This window comes from Mauremys mutica, chromosome 14 (genome assembly GCF_020497125.1).
Source record: "Mauremys mutica isolate MM-2020 ecotype Southern chromosome 14, ASM2049712v1, whole genome shotgun sequence".
Lineage (NCBI taxonomy): Eukaryota > Metazoa > Chordata > Testudines > Geoemydidae > Mauremys > Mauremys mutica.
Genome location: NC_059085.1, coordinates 40132362 through 40145743, shown reverse-complemented (window position 1 = coordinate 40145743; position 13382 = coordinate 40132362). Strand labels below are relative to the sequence as shown.

The 13382-nt window shown below is 52.8% G+C and overlaps 1 protein-coding gene across 8 annotated transcripts in view; it reads left to right on the top strand.

Moving 5' to 3' along the window:
- The window catches only part of GSE1 (Gse1 coiled-coil protein), a 354820-nt gene that overhangs the window by 236492 nt on the left and 104946 nt on the right, over positions 1–13382 (top strand). Inside the window, exon 1 of one of the 8 annotated variants that reach the window (XM_044987182.1) lies at positions 9166–9269. The exons of 4 other annotated variants lie outside the window; for them this stretch is intronic. In XM_044987182.1, the coding sequence (XP_044843117.1) occupies positions 9233–9269 (37 nt within the window). In that variant the 5' untranslated portion in view covers positions 9166–9232. Of the gene's footprint in view, positions 1–9165; positions 9270–9920; positions 10001–10548; positions 10668–13382 lie in introns of those variants that run through there. 3 more of the 8 variants (XM_044987184.1, XM_044987186.1, XM_044987183.1) reach the window with 3 other exon arrangements.

Sequence of the window (13382 nt, the reverse complement as noted above, 5' to 3'; positions counted from 1 at the left end):
TTTCCCAAGGAGCCGAGATTCCTGGGGGATTTGGGCATCATTCCCTTAGGCTCATTGGAACATACCACCCAAAATGACTGCCAGGAAAGGGGGCCGTCTGCCAAGGAGATGGGGTATGTGTGTGAGACCGGAATATACTATTCTACATACGTTGGAGGCAGAGGGAACTTGGGTGATTAAAAAGCTGATTTCTTTTCCCAGCGACTACTGGGTTTGTCATCACGTCGTAATTAGCCAGTTACACAGCCATATGTTTTATTCATGAGTTAGGGGGACGGTGTCAGAGGAACAATCCTTATTCTATCTATCTATCTATCCATCCCCAGACACCCCCTCTATCTATCTATCCATCCCCGGACACCCCCTCTATCTATCTATCCATCCCCGGACACCCCCTCTCTCTATCTATCTATCCCCAGACACCCCCTCTATCTATCTATCTATCTATCTATCTATCTATCCATCCCCAGACACCCCCCCTCTCTCTCTATCTCCAGACACCCCCTCTATCTATCTATCCATCCCCAGACACCCCCTCTATCTATCTATCCCCAGACACCCCCTCTCTCTATCTATCTATCCATCCCCAGACACCCCCTCTCTCTCTCTATCTCCAGACACCCCCTCTATCTATCTATCTATCCCCAGACACCCCCTCTATCTATCTATCTATCCCTAGACACCCCCTCTGTCTGTCTATCTCTCTCTCTCTCTCACTCACTTCATTTCCCCCCTGGGGAATGTTGCCTAAAGAAACCACTGCCTCCCTGCTCATTCCCCATCCAAATCGGAGGCTATAGATGGTTTTGTGGGCCTGGCTGGGACTCAAATTGGTTTAAAAATATGGATTTATGTCTGTATTCTGCATTGTCAAAGGTCAATGAGAACAGGAAATCGTTGCTGAGTTTCTTATTTAATGTAAGGCAGTCGCCAGTGCTGCTTTGATTATTTTGTTTGTTTGATTTCTACACACACACACACACACACACGTTCCTAGTGCCCATTACACACACACACACAGAGGTTTCTAGTGCCCATTGTGCCTCTGACTCACCACACTCTGATTGTGGGTCCAGCTGGTGCCAGGCAGCCAATGGGGAGTCCTTCCCGTGGTTTGCTCCTGCCCTCCAGTACTACTGCACCTGTCCTGACACCTGTCCCGTACTCTGTGCTTAACGTGGTTTGAAGAAAGCAGGGAGCCCAGTCCAGTTCTGGCAGAAGTTTATGGCATTCAGAAGAGGGGCCACACCTCTCCCCATGGTCGCAGGCTGCCTGAGGCAGGCTAGAGCCCAGCTATCCAGAAATTCAGGGACTACCTGATGCTTCACCCAGCGTTATAATTGTATGGGGACATAGGCAGGCCTGGGCAGGTTTCATTTCTCAGGGGGCTTTGTACATGTTCCCTTTGGTTCCGGCTTGCGTGGGTTGGGCCTTCCAGCCCTTCCCTTGGGAGATTGCGCCCCCATTTCAGAGAGCTGTCGTGAGCCGGAGTGTCCCTTCCTTGGTGCCATCCCATGGCTTGCAGAGCAAGGTGCTGGAAAACTCCTGCTGTCCCTACTCACCTCAGAGACCTCAGTCCCTGCTGTGACCTGCAAGAGCGCTCATAAAATCCACCCTGAGCTTCTGAGGGTTCGCTGGCTTGGAAGAGCCGCATTCCTTTGAATGGGACCTGTTTTGCTGCCTGGAGCCTTTGCAGGTCAAAAAATGTTCCCGTCAAATTACAGCAAAGGTTGGGCCCTGGTGGTGAGTGTGATCTCCTCTCCCCACAGGAAACCTGGTTGTTTCAAGCACAGGGCCGCATGCTCCTCTCTAGGTCACTCCTGGGCACATTCCCGGGTGGCTTCAGCCCATCCGGAGAGAGGAGGGTAGAGCCGGGTGCATCAGTTGCAGGTTTGACTGGCCTGTTTGTTTCTCTTAGCTGCTTGGTAACGAGGTTTGCCCCAGGCAAGCACAGCAGGAGAGGCAGGGTGCGAACAGGCGCCAAGGGAAGGTGGGCAGCATTCAGCATCCGTATATCACTGTACGTACCCAAATAGGTTAGGCCCATGTGCGTAGCTCATAAGAGCATGTATAACTCATGGGAGAGACAGGGCTTATTTTCCTCCTGTCACCGAGGCTTTCACTTTAACTCAGAGCTGAGATCTAATCTGAATGCTCCGTGCATGCACATCTACGCCCTCTGCTTGCTTTGCTGCGCTGTGGGAATGCGGCGCTCCAACCCTGCCCTACTGGGTCAGCGCAGGGGCCTGGTTAGCGCACGCCGCCTAGGCGGGATCTGGGTCAAAGTGAAAGGAGTTGCAGCGTTCTCAGCATGGCCCCGCTTTCTGATGGTCCACTTGGCGCAGCCTGCTCAGGAGTGGCCTTGCGGGAAAGAGGCAGGTCAGAATGGCAGGCGCTCTGCCCTGGCCTCCCTGGCACTGCGGGTTGCAAAGAAAACAGAGGGAGAGAACCCTGGGAACAAGTTTCCCCACCTGTCAGAACGCAGGCAGCAAGGAAGGGATCCCAGCACGTATGGCTCAGGGTTTGCCAGGCGGAAATGTTACCGGTTCGCACTCAGTGTCAGGAACAAGCTGTGTCTATTGCAAAGTCATAAATAAGACCAGGAGCCATTTGTCAGGGGTTATGGCAGACGCTTGCCCAAGGATTTAAAGTTGAAACCCCCCATCTAGGACCTCAGGAGCTCTGCCACAGACCAGCTGAGTGATTTTGGTCTGAAGGGCTCTGTGCCTCAGTTTCCCAATCAGTAAAATGGGGATTAGCCTGACCTACCTCACAGGGGTCAGTTTGATAACGTTTGCGATGGGCTTTGAGAGCCTCAAATGATACGTGATGGGAGAACTGAAGGGACCGGGCAGGCTGATCGCAGCTCTACAAACATACAAAGTGCTACAGTTTACCCCACTCCCACTGTGTGTTTGTAGGACACGGGGTGGGTCACCCGCTTTTGTGTGTCAGCTGCTACATCCAGCCATGAGCTCACACAGGCCCTCACCAGACACTGGCGCTCCCAGGCAGACAAGGTATCTGATCATGCTTTGGTGTGGCCGGCGCGAGCCCAGAGTGCAGGGTATGGGTCAGGCCATGGGGCGGGAGTAGGAGGGCCTATGGGAAGTAGCGCTGCTAGCGTTGGGCTATCTCCAAGGCTTCCTGCTAAAGGCAGACCGTGCTGCTCTGGAGGGTTTGAAAAGGAGACGGGCAGATGCTGCCGCGTGCCGGTGAGATCTGAGTCATCCTGCTTCGGGAGCTCTCGGCTTGGCAACCTCAGCGTTCTCGGCACCTTACAAAGTGGGGAGAGGGTCTGTTTTTACCCCCTTCGGACGCCTTGCCTGGCCAGTCTCCCTGCTATGGCATTGTCTCCTCCGCTAGAGGGCCCCTGTGTTGCAGCGCAGATCCAGATGCAGTAGTTAGCTCACAGCTGATCCTGAGAGCGGAAAGGCCCTGGCATCCCATGAAGAGAGAGGAGTCGGGTTTGCTTTGCTTTTCTCCGGCCTGGCCTGGCTGTCAGCTGGCTGCTCTGTGGTTTTGCGTTTGTTACCTCTAGGCCTCCTGGGAGATGAATACACCCCAGGATTGCCACTGGACGCTGAGCACGCTTCTGTAAGAGTTTAAAGGGCACTTGGCAGATGCAGGGGAAATATTCCATCGAAAACGCCAAACCCCGGAGGGGCTCCCTGAGCCGGATTATTCACCCCACCCTTTGGCGCTCCGTACACAAAAGCAAACAATGGCTCGTTTCCAGGTGGCCAGTTCCCGCTGCCTGGCATCGTTTCCCTTCCCATCGCCGAACCCTGGACGCTCTGGCCTGGGGAGGGTGAGCGTGAGTGGGCAGTGCACAGACTGGTGGGGGAACTGTGCTTCTGCAGCAGAGCTCTGAGCTGGGGCGGAAAGTGTGTCGGAGGGAGATGGTGATGCATGGCCAGCGGCTCCTGCCAAACAGGTCGAGTTAGCCCCCCGAGCCTCTCTGTAGCACCTCGCTAATATCACCCAGCCAGTGCCTAGGGCTCTGCAGCGGTGCAAACAGTAGCCAGTTCATCCCCTCGCCCCACTGGGAAGTGGGTCAGGATTGGCAGCCTCAGATGACAGATTTGGAAACTGAGGCCCGGAGGGGAAAGCGATTTACCTGGGCCACGTAGCCAGGATTCGAGCTGTGGCTCTCAGACCCACGCTCACGCCGCCAGCCGCGTGCCGTGTGATCTAGGGCCTCCCAATCGGACCAACCTTCTACTGGGAACTTTCCTCTGTGGCCTCGTCTTTAAAAACCTTGTTCAAGTGAAGCAAGAATCTGTGTAGCTCAGGAGCCGGGAGCGGGCTCACAGCCGTTTCCTTCTCCCGCTGAGCCACGGGAGGTTGGCCGGGGGTGAGGAATCAGGGCGTCGGTTAGTTCGGTTGGGTTTCAGATGTTGCAAGGCACAGAGCTCCTTCAGGCAGGCCCATTTCTCAATCCGGCGGCCCAGTGCTGCACCGCGGTGTGTATCCCCCTCCCCCAGCATGACTTCGGAGGCTCCCATCCAGTCACGGGGGCACCTCAGCTTTGCCCTCCCGCCTCCCCGCTCCCCGTCACTGCTGTCGGTGCCGTTCGTCTGTAACATCTGGACCGCAGTCCTGTGCAGAGGCCCCGCTTTGGTTCAGGATCCCTGTGTGCTGGCTGCGGTACCAACACCTAGGAAGGGAGAGGCCTGGCTGAGATGTGTTTACAGACACTGCCTGGATGGACCCTCAGCAGCGGGGCAGAGCCCCCAGGATCCACCCGCACTGAGCTCCTTGCAGGAGGGGGGCCTGCCACTCGTCCTGCCCTGTGCTCAAAGATTTCCCTGAGGACAGGCAGGTCGGAACCTTGGGATCCTTCAAACTCAGCCGGGCTTTGAAGTTCCCAGACGGCCCTGTCGGTGCTGGGCCAAAGCAAAACTGTGGCCCAGACAGCCTCGCCCGTGCGGGGGGAATGTGACATCTGGCTGTCAGCTGAGCAGACTCAGCCCTGCTGTCCCATGCTTGCTAGGCTCAGGCAGTTGCCTTTGATGTGTCCATCCTTCCTAGCTTCTCTCCTCCTCCCTTGCTGGTGTAGAGCACACTGAACTGGGGTGCAGGAGACCTGGGTTCTGTTCTCCACTCTGCCACTGGCCTGCTGGGTGTCCTTGGCCAAGTTACTTCCTTGTCCCATGCCTCAGTTTCCCCATAGGGCTGATGAGACTGACTTGCTTTGTAAAACATTTTGGGAGGTGCTGATGAAAAGCACACGTTGGTATTTATTAATTGATATTTATTGAAGCCTGCCAAGAGGTGCTCTCTGCCTCAGAGGCACAGCTTGCTTTTGAAGCGGAGTCCAACTTACCTGAGTGAAACCATTCGGCACAGCTTTATATTATTAAAATAATGAATGGATTGGCAAGGCACCCCTCCCTCTGTACCCGCTCTGTGATTGGCCTGTAATTACAGGTTCATTGCCTGTACCTCTATTGTGTAATGACATGTTTGCAAATTAATTTTTATGGCTCACGCCATTAGCATATACAGTCGGGGGGGGGGAGTATTAATTACCTCTGCCGTTAGTGTCATCCTGGCGAATTACAAGCCTGCAAAGGCTGGGCCGCTGAAAACGGAGAGCTTGGCGGGCGGGCGGAATTGTTGTCAGGGTTCGGGAGGCAGGGGCTGCGGCACAATCTGGACCCCAGCACCAGCAGGAGAGTTGGGGTCCTGATGGGAGGAAGCATCACCTTAGAGGTTATATTGGCCATTATTCCTTAGCCACTGGCTCGCTGGGAGCCTGGCCTAAGCTGGCTGGCTGTGTCTGAGCTCTCTCACAGGTGAGGATCTGGAGTGACTCCACTGGCGCTGCTGCTGTGTAACCAGGGGGAGAGCCGGGGAAGGCAGAACGTGGGGGGTGAAGATGGGTCAGAGGTGTGGGTGCAGCTAGCCGTTTGGGGTGTGAGGGGACAGGAGGTGGGTGCCTGGTGGCGGGGGGCAATCCCCAGGGAAAGAGAGGGGATGTGGGGATTGAGGACAGTTGGGATCTTTGGTGCTGGAGAAAGAAGAGTCGGAGCAGGCTGGGTGCTGAGGGCAGGCTGGGTGCTGGGAGCAGGCTGGGGATTGAAAGCCCTTGCAGGGTGGGTGATGCTAGCCAGTGCCCTGGCAGTGGGCCCTGGAGCCAGAGAGATTCCTGGCACACGAGCCCACAGGGGAGCCCGGGTCACCCAGCAAAAAAAAGCAGGGCCAGATGCTCAGCGTTTGTGTTGTCATGGCCCCAGAACAGATCATTTCCACTGGGTCAACCCCTCCCCCCGCCATGCTCAGGGGAAGGGAGGAAGCACACACAGCACCACTGCTCTGCGGCTACGGCTACCCCAGCGTTCAGGAGCCGCACAGGGGTGGGGGGTGGGGGGATTAAGCTCTTGCTTATCTCCTGCCCAGACTGGCTGGGCTGATAGGAGCCTGTGCTCTGCCTACACCCACTGAACCGTTAGGGACAGGTCGAGGACAAGGCAAAGTCATTTCACTTTGTAAGTGCTTTTACTTTTGCTTAATAAAACCATGTGTACGTGTGTGCGCGCATGTTCGTTTGCGGGGGGTGGGGGGGGAACACCCTTTGGCTCCAGTGTATTTTTCTGCAAAGTAGTTTCAAAAAAGGACCTCTGCAATACTTGGGTACATGAGAGAGGCCTGAATTCAGGCCCCCGCTTGCTCTCCCAAAAATACTTTCAGTTCCAAGATTGGCAGATGTAGGCTTTGGGGTTTCTTACGTGGTTTTAAACCAGAAAAAACCAGCTGTTCGTCCTGCACAAAATATTATTCACCAAATTCGCTTCAGGGGGACTCTGGCATCATCTGAAAGTTCTTCCTTTGTGTATTTCTCTGTCCTACAGGGCCTGATCAGGTCCCATTGAAAGCAGTGGGCTTCGGAACAGGCCCATGGTGTGTGATATCAAATACACGACTGGTTTAAGATAGGCTGTAGTGGCCTGTCTGGGAGTAGCAGTGCAATGCGGAGCCATGTGCCCCTGGCTTTGGGAGCTGAGGTACAGACCCCACTTCAGGACAGGAATGCAGATGATGACCCTTCAACCTGCTGGTGGCTTCTGGGTATAAGGATCCTTTGTGACTCTGACTTCAGAGGGGAAGCCACCCCATTGTGCAGTGACTGTATCTTGAAGCTGGTGGATGGGCTGGTCAGTTATCAGACAGGATGTGGCTTTCTCTTGCAGCAGGGAGATATCACACCTTTGCCTTGGTGAACTTTGGCGGCGATAGCAGGCCGCGGAAAGGGACCGAAGGCCCACAGCACATTGTGTCACTTGATCGTTTACTTACAGCAAATTAAACCTGGGCCTTTGTTACTATGGTGCAGCCAGAGCTCTGTAATAGCGTTTATTAGCCCGATTTGCCTGCGAGCATGTCTTCCCGGATCCGATAATGCCTCGGTGGAGAGGGGATGTGTGAGATTGTATCAGGCCCTTGATTACAGTCACAACAGGGATATTTTCGGGCTGGGGAGGAAAGGGGGAATGGGGGGAGGGGGGGAGGGACATGGCTTGGAGTGTGAACCTGGCAAGGGGGGGGGGGTGTTGTGAGCAGCCAGGCAGCCTCTGGGGCAGGTAGGAGTTTTTGGATCCTCCTCCTCCTCTTTCTTTTTTTTCTCTCTCTCTGCTCCTCAGTCAAGATAGTGAACTCCTGGCCCCCGCTGCTCCTGTCAGTCTTTTATGTGCGCGGCAGAGAGGGAGCGAAGAGAAAGCTCAGGGCATGCGGTGAAGGCAATTTTTTTTTTAAGTGGCTGGGAGGTCTTTTGTATGGCTCATCCTTCGGGTTGGGTTTGATCAGCAGCTGCTTGGAAACACAGCCCAGCTCCGGGGGGAAGGCTGCGCAGAGTGGGGGGCTGAATGCTGGAGGAGGGGGGGAGCTGTTATCTGGGGGGAGGGGGGGCTGGAAAGGAGACTTCTGCATCCCAGGTTTTCGTGGATCGGCTTCTTGGGCGCCTTGCTTCCTGCACCCCGGAAGATCGGAAGTGAAAACTGCTACAAATTCGTCTGTGCCCCCCCCCGCCCCATTTCTTCCCCCCCCCCAAGAAAACAAACATAAAAGCAACGGGGGAAAGCGGAAGATGAACGCTCGGGAGCGGAGGAACTAAGCCGGCGTTGAGCGCCGGAGCCTGCCTGCGAGGAACAGATGCCTGATGGTTTCCTACCCTCTCGCTTTCATTAGAGGAGACAAATCTGCTGTCAAGTAGCCAGATTTCCAATTTGCCGATAATGATCCTTGCATGAGAATTGATCGAGGAGCTTTCTGGTGCGAGGCGCGCTGCTCGCCCCGCCCGGCTGGCTGCAGCCTGGGGAGGTTTGGGTCTCTCCCCCCCTCTCTCTTTTCTTCCTTCCTCCCCTTCGCCCCTGCCCGAGTCAGCGGCGGGACACCGAGGGAAGGGAGATCCGAGCCCGGGGCGGCTGCTGCCTGGGCGGCCCCGTCCAGGCTGCTCTCCGGGCTGTCCCCCTAAAGGAGAAACCTCCGCGTCACTTCTGGGCAGTAATTTCTAACCCCCCTTTGGAAGCCGGTAGCTCAGGGGGAAAGAAAACAAAGCCGATTTCTCCTTGGTAACCAGAGAGATTCCTCCCCCCCCTTCTTCTTTTCTCAATCTGTCTGTCCTCTGTCTCCTCCCCGCCCCCCCCCCCTTTGATTCTGGACATGAAGCCCTGTTGGAAGCAAATCCACTGACCCCCCCTCCCCGTCGCTCGCCCTTGACATTCAAATGATTGAATGGAGAAAAGAGTTTGGGGGCTTGCTCCCCCCCTCCTCTCTCTCCAAATGAGTAATCCCTAAAGGAGATTTTACAGCCCGGGACCCTCCTTTCTGCCCCCAGCCCTCCCTCTCCTCCTCACTCTTCAGTTTCTCTCTCTCTCTCTTTTTGTGTGTGTGTAATTTGCATCTCTAGTCTAAAAAGGCAGGAAAAACAGGGGAAGGCATCAAGGCATGGCAGCTGTTTAAAGTGCTGTTGTGTTGTTAGTCAATTACCTCCGTGTGGATCTGCAGGTGACAGGCTGCTGCTGAAACTGACAAGAGACCTTCCCCCCCCCCCATCCCTGCTGCTTTAAAAACAATTTTTTTATTATTATTATTTAGATTATTTTTGCCTTTGGGGTTTGTTTGTTTTTTTAAAAAACCCTCTGTGTGGTTTATTTTTTTTTCTTCGACAACCCCCTTCATCCTTTTCAGCCTTGATTTTTCTGGTCGCAATGGAACTGTAACGTAAATCATGTTTGGACTGAAACCCCCTCTGTATTACTTACCAGGTAAGGAGATGCATGATGTGTTTGATTGTGTCCCCTCCCGCCCCCCTTCATTGTACAGCTGATAATAACAGATGGGCGCTGATTCTCTGGTCCACCTCGCTCCTGCAGATCAGGAGTATCTCCACTGGAGATGATGGAATTCTGTTGGTGTAGATCCGGATTCATTGCATTGGAGTCGGTGGAATTGTGTTGGTGTGAATCCGAAGTAACCCCACTGAAGTGGGGAGTAGTATTGTGGAGTAAGTGGGGAATCCCTGCACGGGGAGTCGCCAGCATTACATGGCTGTTAGGCGTCAATGGAAGAGAATCGGGCCCTCTTGTGTATTTCTTTTCCTCTCCGAAATCCTTGTGCAATGTGAGCTCTGTAGTTTGCACCTAGCCCTTGGGGTGTATAGCATATCTCGCTCCTCTTGTCTGCCCTGCTCGGCTTCCTAAGTGGTGAGCCTTGTTTTATTTAACAGCAAACGGCAGAAGCACTTAAGTAATCTAAGGTGAATTAAGAAGTGTGGTGTGAAGTTACTTTCGAGTGGTGCCTAATATTGTTTCATGGCTCAGTGAGCTCCGATCATGTAGCAGACAGCACCAAAGTGGCGACTGGAAGTCTCTCCACTTTTCCCTTTTCCCTTTCTGCCCCAAGTCCCTGGGGTTACTTTCTCCTGATAGGAGGTGTGTGTCACTGCTCTGACATGTGCTTTCCTGACACACTCTGCTGCGCAGGGCGGGGAGAGGAGGTAAGCCATACAGAGAGATTTATGGCAGGGGAAGAATAATGCTCTGTTTTGTTTCCTCTTCATTAACCCCTCACAGTGGAGCAACAGTTTGCAAGCCAACTTTTGATTTTCAGTGCAAGTTTGGGGAAAATGAGTTGACGGCTTTGCCTGTAGATCTGCCTGCCAGTTGAGAAGATCATATTCTTTTAAGGAGATGGATAATTTAACAGCACATTAGAAAAAGCTGGTTGTCCCCCCCCACATCTGTATTGCAAAAAAAAATATTCAATTAAAGTCCTTGCCGAAATGAAACTGCGGCGCTCGGGCTGTCGAGTTTGCGGGGGGGTTTCTCTCTCGCTTGTTTGCGTGCACCAGGCGTGTGGTTTTGGTGGGAGGACTAGCTCTCCAGTTACCTTTGCCGTTGTGACTCCTTTGGTGGTTTCATAGCAGTGCCTGTTTGTGATGGTTATTTGTTTCAGGAAATGGGTTTTGCATGTGGCAGTTAGTTACAGGAATGAACTGTTTCAAAAAAAGAGCCCCAAAGGTCTTTAAGCTGATGCGAAGTTCCCTGTACTGAAAAGGTTGTTGGTGAGTGAGTCTTTCATAACAGCCTGGTTTTAAACTGGCGACAGTGCTCTTTAAAGTCTGCTGGAGACTCGGAGAAGGGGATTCTGTTTGCCCCACAATGGTAACGTATGAATGCTAGCAACCGGTTTGACCTTTTGTCTTGTTAAATATCATTAGTTTGGTCAATTCTGTGTTCTGAAGGATTTTCCTGAGTTTCTCAGCTGCTTTCTTATTGTCGGTAAACGGTATTCCGATCATGTTGTGCCGGTGTAAATCCGGAGTCATGCCACGAAAGTGGATTTGCACAGGTGTAACTTGTCTATGAGATAATCAGCGTGTTCACACACAGATTTGCACCAAAAGAACTGAAGGTGCGAATTGCAACCAGTTTAGTTTTTTCAGGGCCTGTTACCCTTAAGACGGGTCCTTAGGACCCTGACTTCACAGTGGGACAGAGAGGATAAATCACTAATACTTGGAGACCTTCAGATCCTATAGCTGTGTGGGTCTTACAGTCACCCAGACAGATCCTTAATACCCAGCTACCTGTGGCAATCCCTGTTGTGATAGTAGCTGTCCCTATGCTTGAGAGGGGTTCTCCGCAGCATCTCTCAGCCCAGTGGCTGCAATCCCTGGGACGTGTGCTTATTGTTTATTTGAGACTTGTTTAAACTTCGCACAGAGGGTATATAAAAAAGAAACTGGTGCAAGGGATGCTGTGCAATCTGAGGCAGGCGCAGTTATTATTTATATAGCACCACGCACATGCACCGTGCTGGCCAACAGGAAACGTGTCCCAAAAGATAAAAACCGAGAGGCAGAGCTCATTAGTTTTGTTTTATTTGCATTCGGTGCTAATTTTTTTTCTTTTGCTCTGGGTGCAGATCCCTAACCTCCCTCCCAGTTTTTTGTGTTTTTATGAGGCCTTGATGATCCTTAGGGACTTGTCTTCATGAGTTTCCATTTCTCGCTTGCTCTGTTTTTTTTACTGCTTAAAATGGAAATCAATAATAACTGCACAAATGCTTCACTTTTTTTTGGTCCTGTAAAATCAAACAGGGGATGCCTGAAAAGTCTCTAAGCAGATGGAGCGAGAATATTTTTTAACATGTTCCAATCCAGTGATATTTACCTACGGTGCCCCCTGTTGCGTGAAACTTCTCTGTTTTACTATCAATGTTAGATCACTAATTCCTACACCCTGTAAAACCAATCGGCATTTTATATCGAAATAGATAAACTGCAGATGTGAGAAAAGGATTTGTTCCAGGAAATGATAGAAAAGTATGATCTATTGCCAGCAGAGTGATATTCCCCTCCCCTTCATAGGCCACTGTATTTCTGTCTTCTCTGGGCATCCATCAGATGGTCTATTTTCTTTCCAACCAGCGTCAGAAAGAAGAGGTGCATTGAAGTGTCAGCCTTTGAGATTTAAAGCAATTAAGGAAAATTATGTGTGGACTGTTCACGGTGCTGTCAAACAGAAATCATTGCACGCAGGCCTTCGCAGCTACCAGAGGCATTAGGAAATGCTAATAGCACAGGTAGGGTCAGAGCAGATGTAAATTTCAACCTGCTAAGTTAGGCTTTCAAGCGTTTTACAGAGTGGTTTTATGATCATGGCGGTGACTCAGCTGCAGAAGCCCCATGGAGCATTGTAACCGTCTCTGTTCCATCACTGGACCTGTCCCCATGCTGTCTGGTGTCATGCACAGTGACCCGCATAAACCCACAGGTCAAAGGGGTGGAGTTGTGTGTGTAATGTCAGGCCAACAGCTCATTGTAACCTGAGTGGGCAGGGGCGGGGAGATAGGAGAACAGGGAGGTGGGCGCCTCACACCCTAGATGACTTTTATTTGAAATGGAAAGCACTGAGGGAAGGTGCTAGACTGACTGCCCGGGGCCTGAAGGCCTCTGTCTGAGGGAACAGATGCAGCAGCAGAGACAGCAACAATGCAAGCTCCTCCCATGCCAGTGCAGGTGCCACCTGTTCTTTTAGGACCTATCTGTGTTCCTGGAGGCAATACTTTCTCCAGCCCCTTGCCTACAAGAGCACTAGTGGGGATGTGTGTGTGTGGGGGGGTTCATGTGGGCCATAGCCCTGTAACCACATGTGCCTCTCTAGCACCCAGGACCCCCTGAGTGCTTTATTTTTATGACTGTTGTGCCTCAGAACATCCCTGTGAGGCAGTGGTTGCTCATCAGCCCCACATTACAGATTGGGAGACCAAAGCCGGGGAGAAGTGACTTGCCCAAGTCCACCCAGCCAGGCAGTGGCAGAGCCAGGGTTCGACTGCAGAGCTCCTAGTCCTGTGCTTAACCACTTATGCAAAACTCTCTGACCGTTAGGTGGAAGTGAGTTGGGGATCTCAGCACAGTTCTGCGGTGGGCCTGGTTCCCCATCGCACAGTCCCCCAGGCTATGTGATAACAGGGGCGTTAGGAAACGAATGAGCGAGATGGTCACTGCTAAGGTGGGGTGCCGGGGGAGTGGTGGCCCTGTCGTGGAAAGCTCCATACCCCGTTCCCAATCTGCTGAGCGTGTGTCACTTGTAATAATGATCCTCAGAAAGCAAACCCTGGTCTGCCCAGAACCGGAACAGGGCCAGGAAGGCTGAAACCACAGCCCAGCTCACCTTTCCATGGCTGCTTTAGAGCTGGGAGCAGACAGGGCCTAGCTGGCCATTGTAAACCCTAGTTCAGCCACCCCTCTTTTGTAGACAGGAGCTCTTCCTTGTGGCTGGCTGCCGAGGTGGGGCTACAACAGACGAGGCCTTTGGGGGTCTGATTACTCCATCTAGATGGGTGCGTGGTCCAGGCTGAGGAACCGACTCATC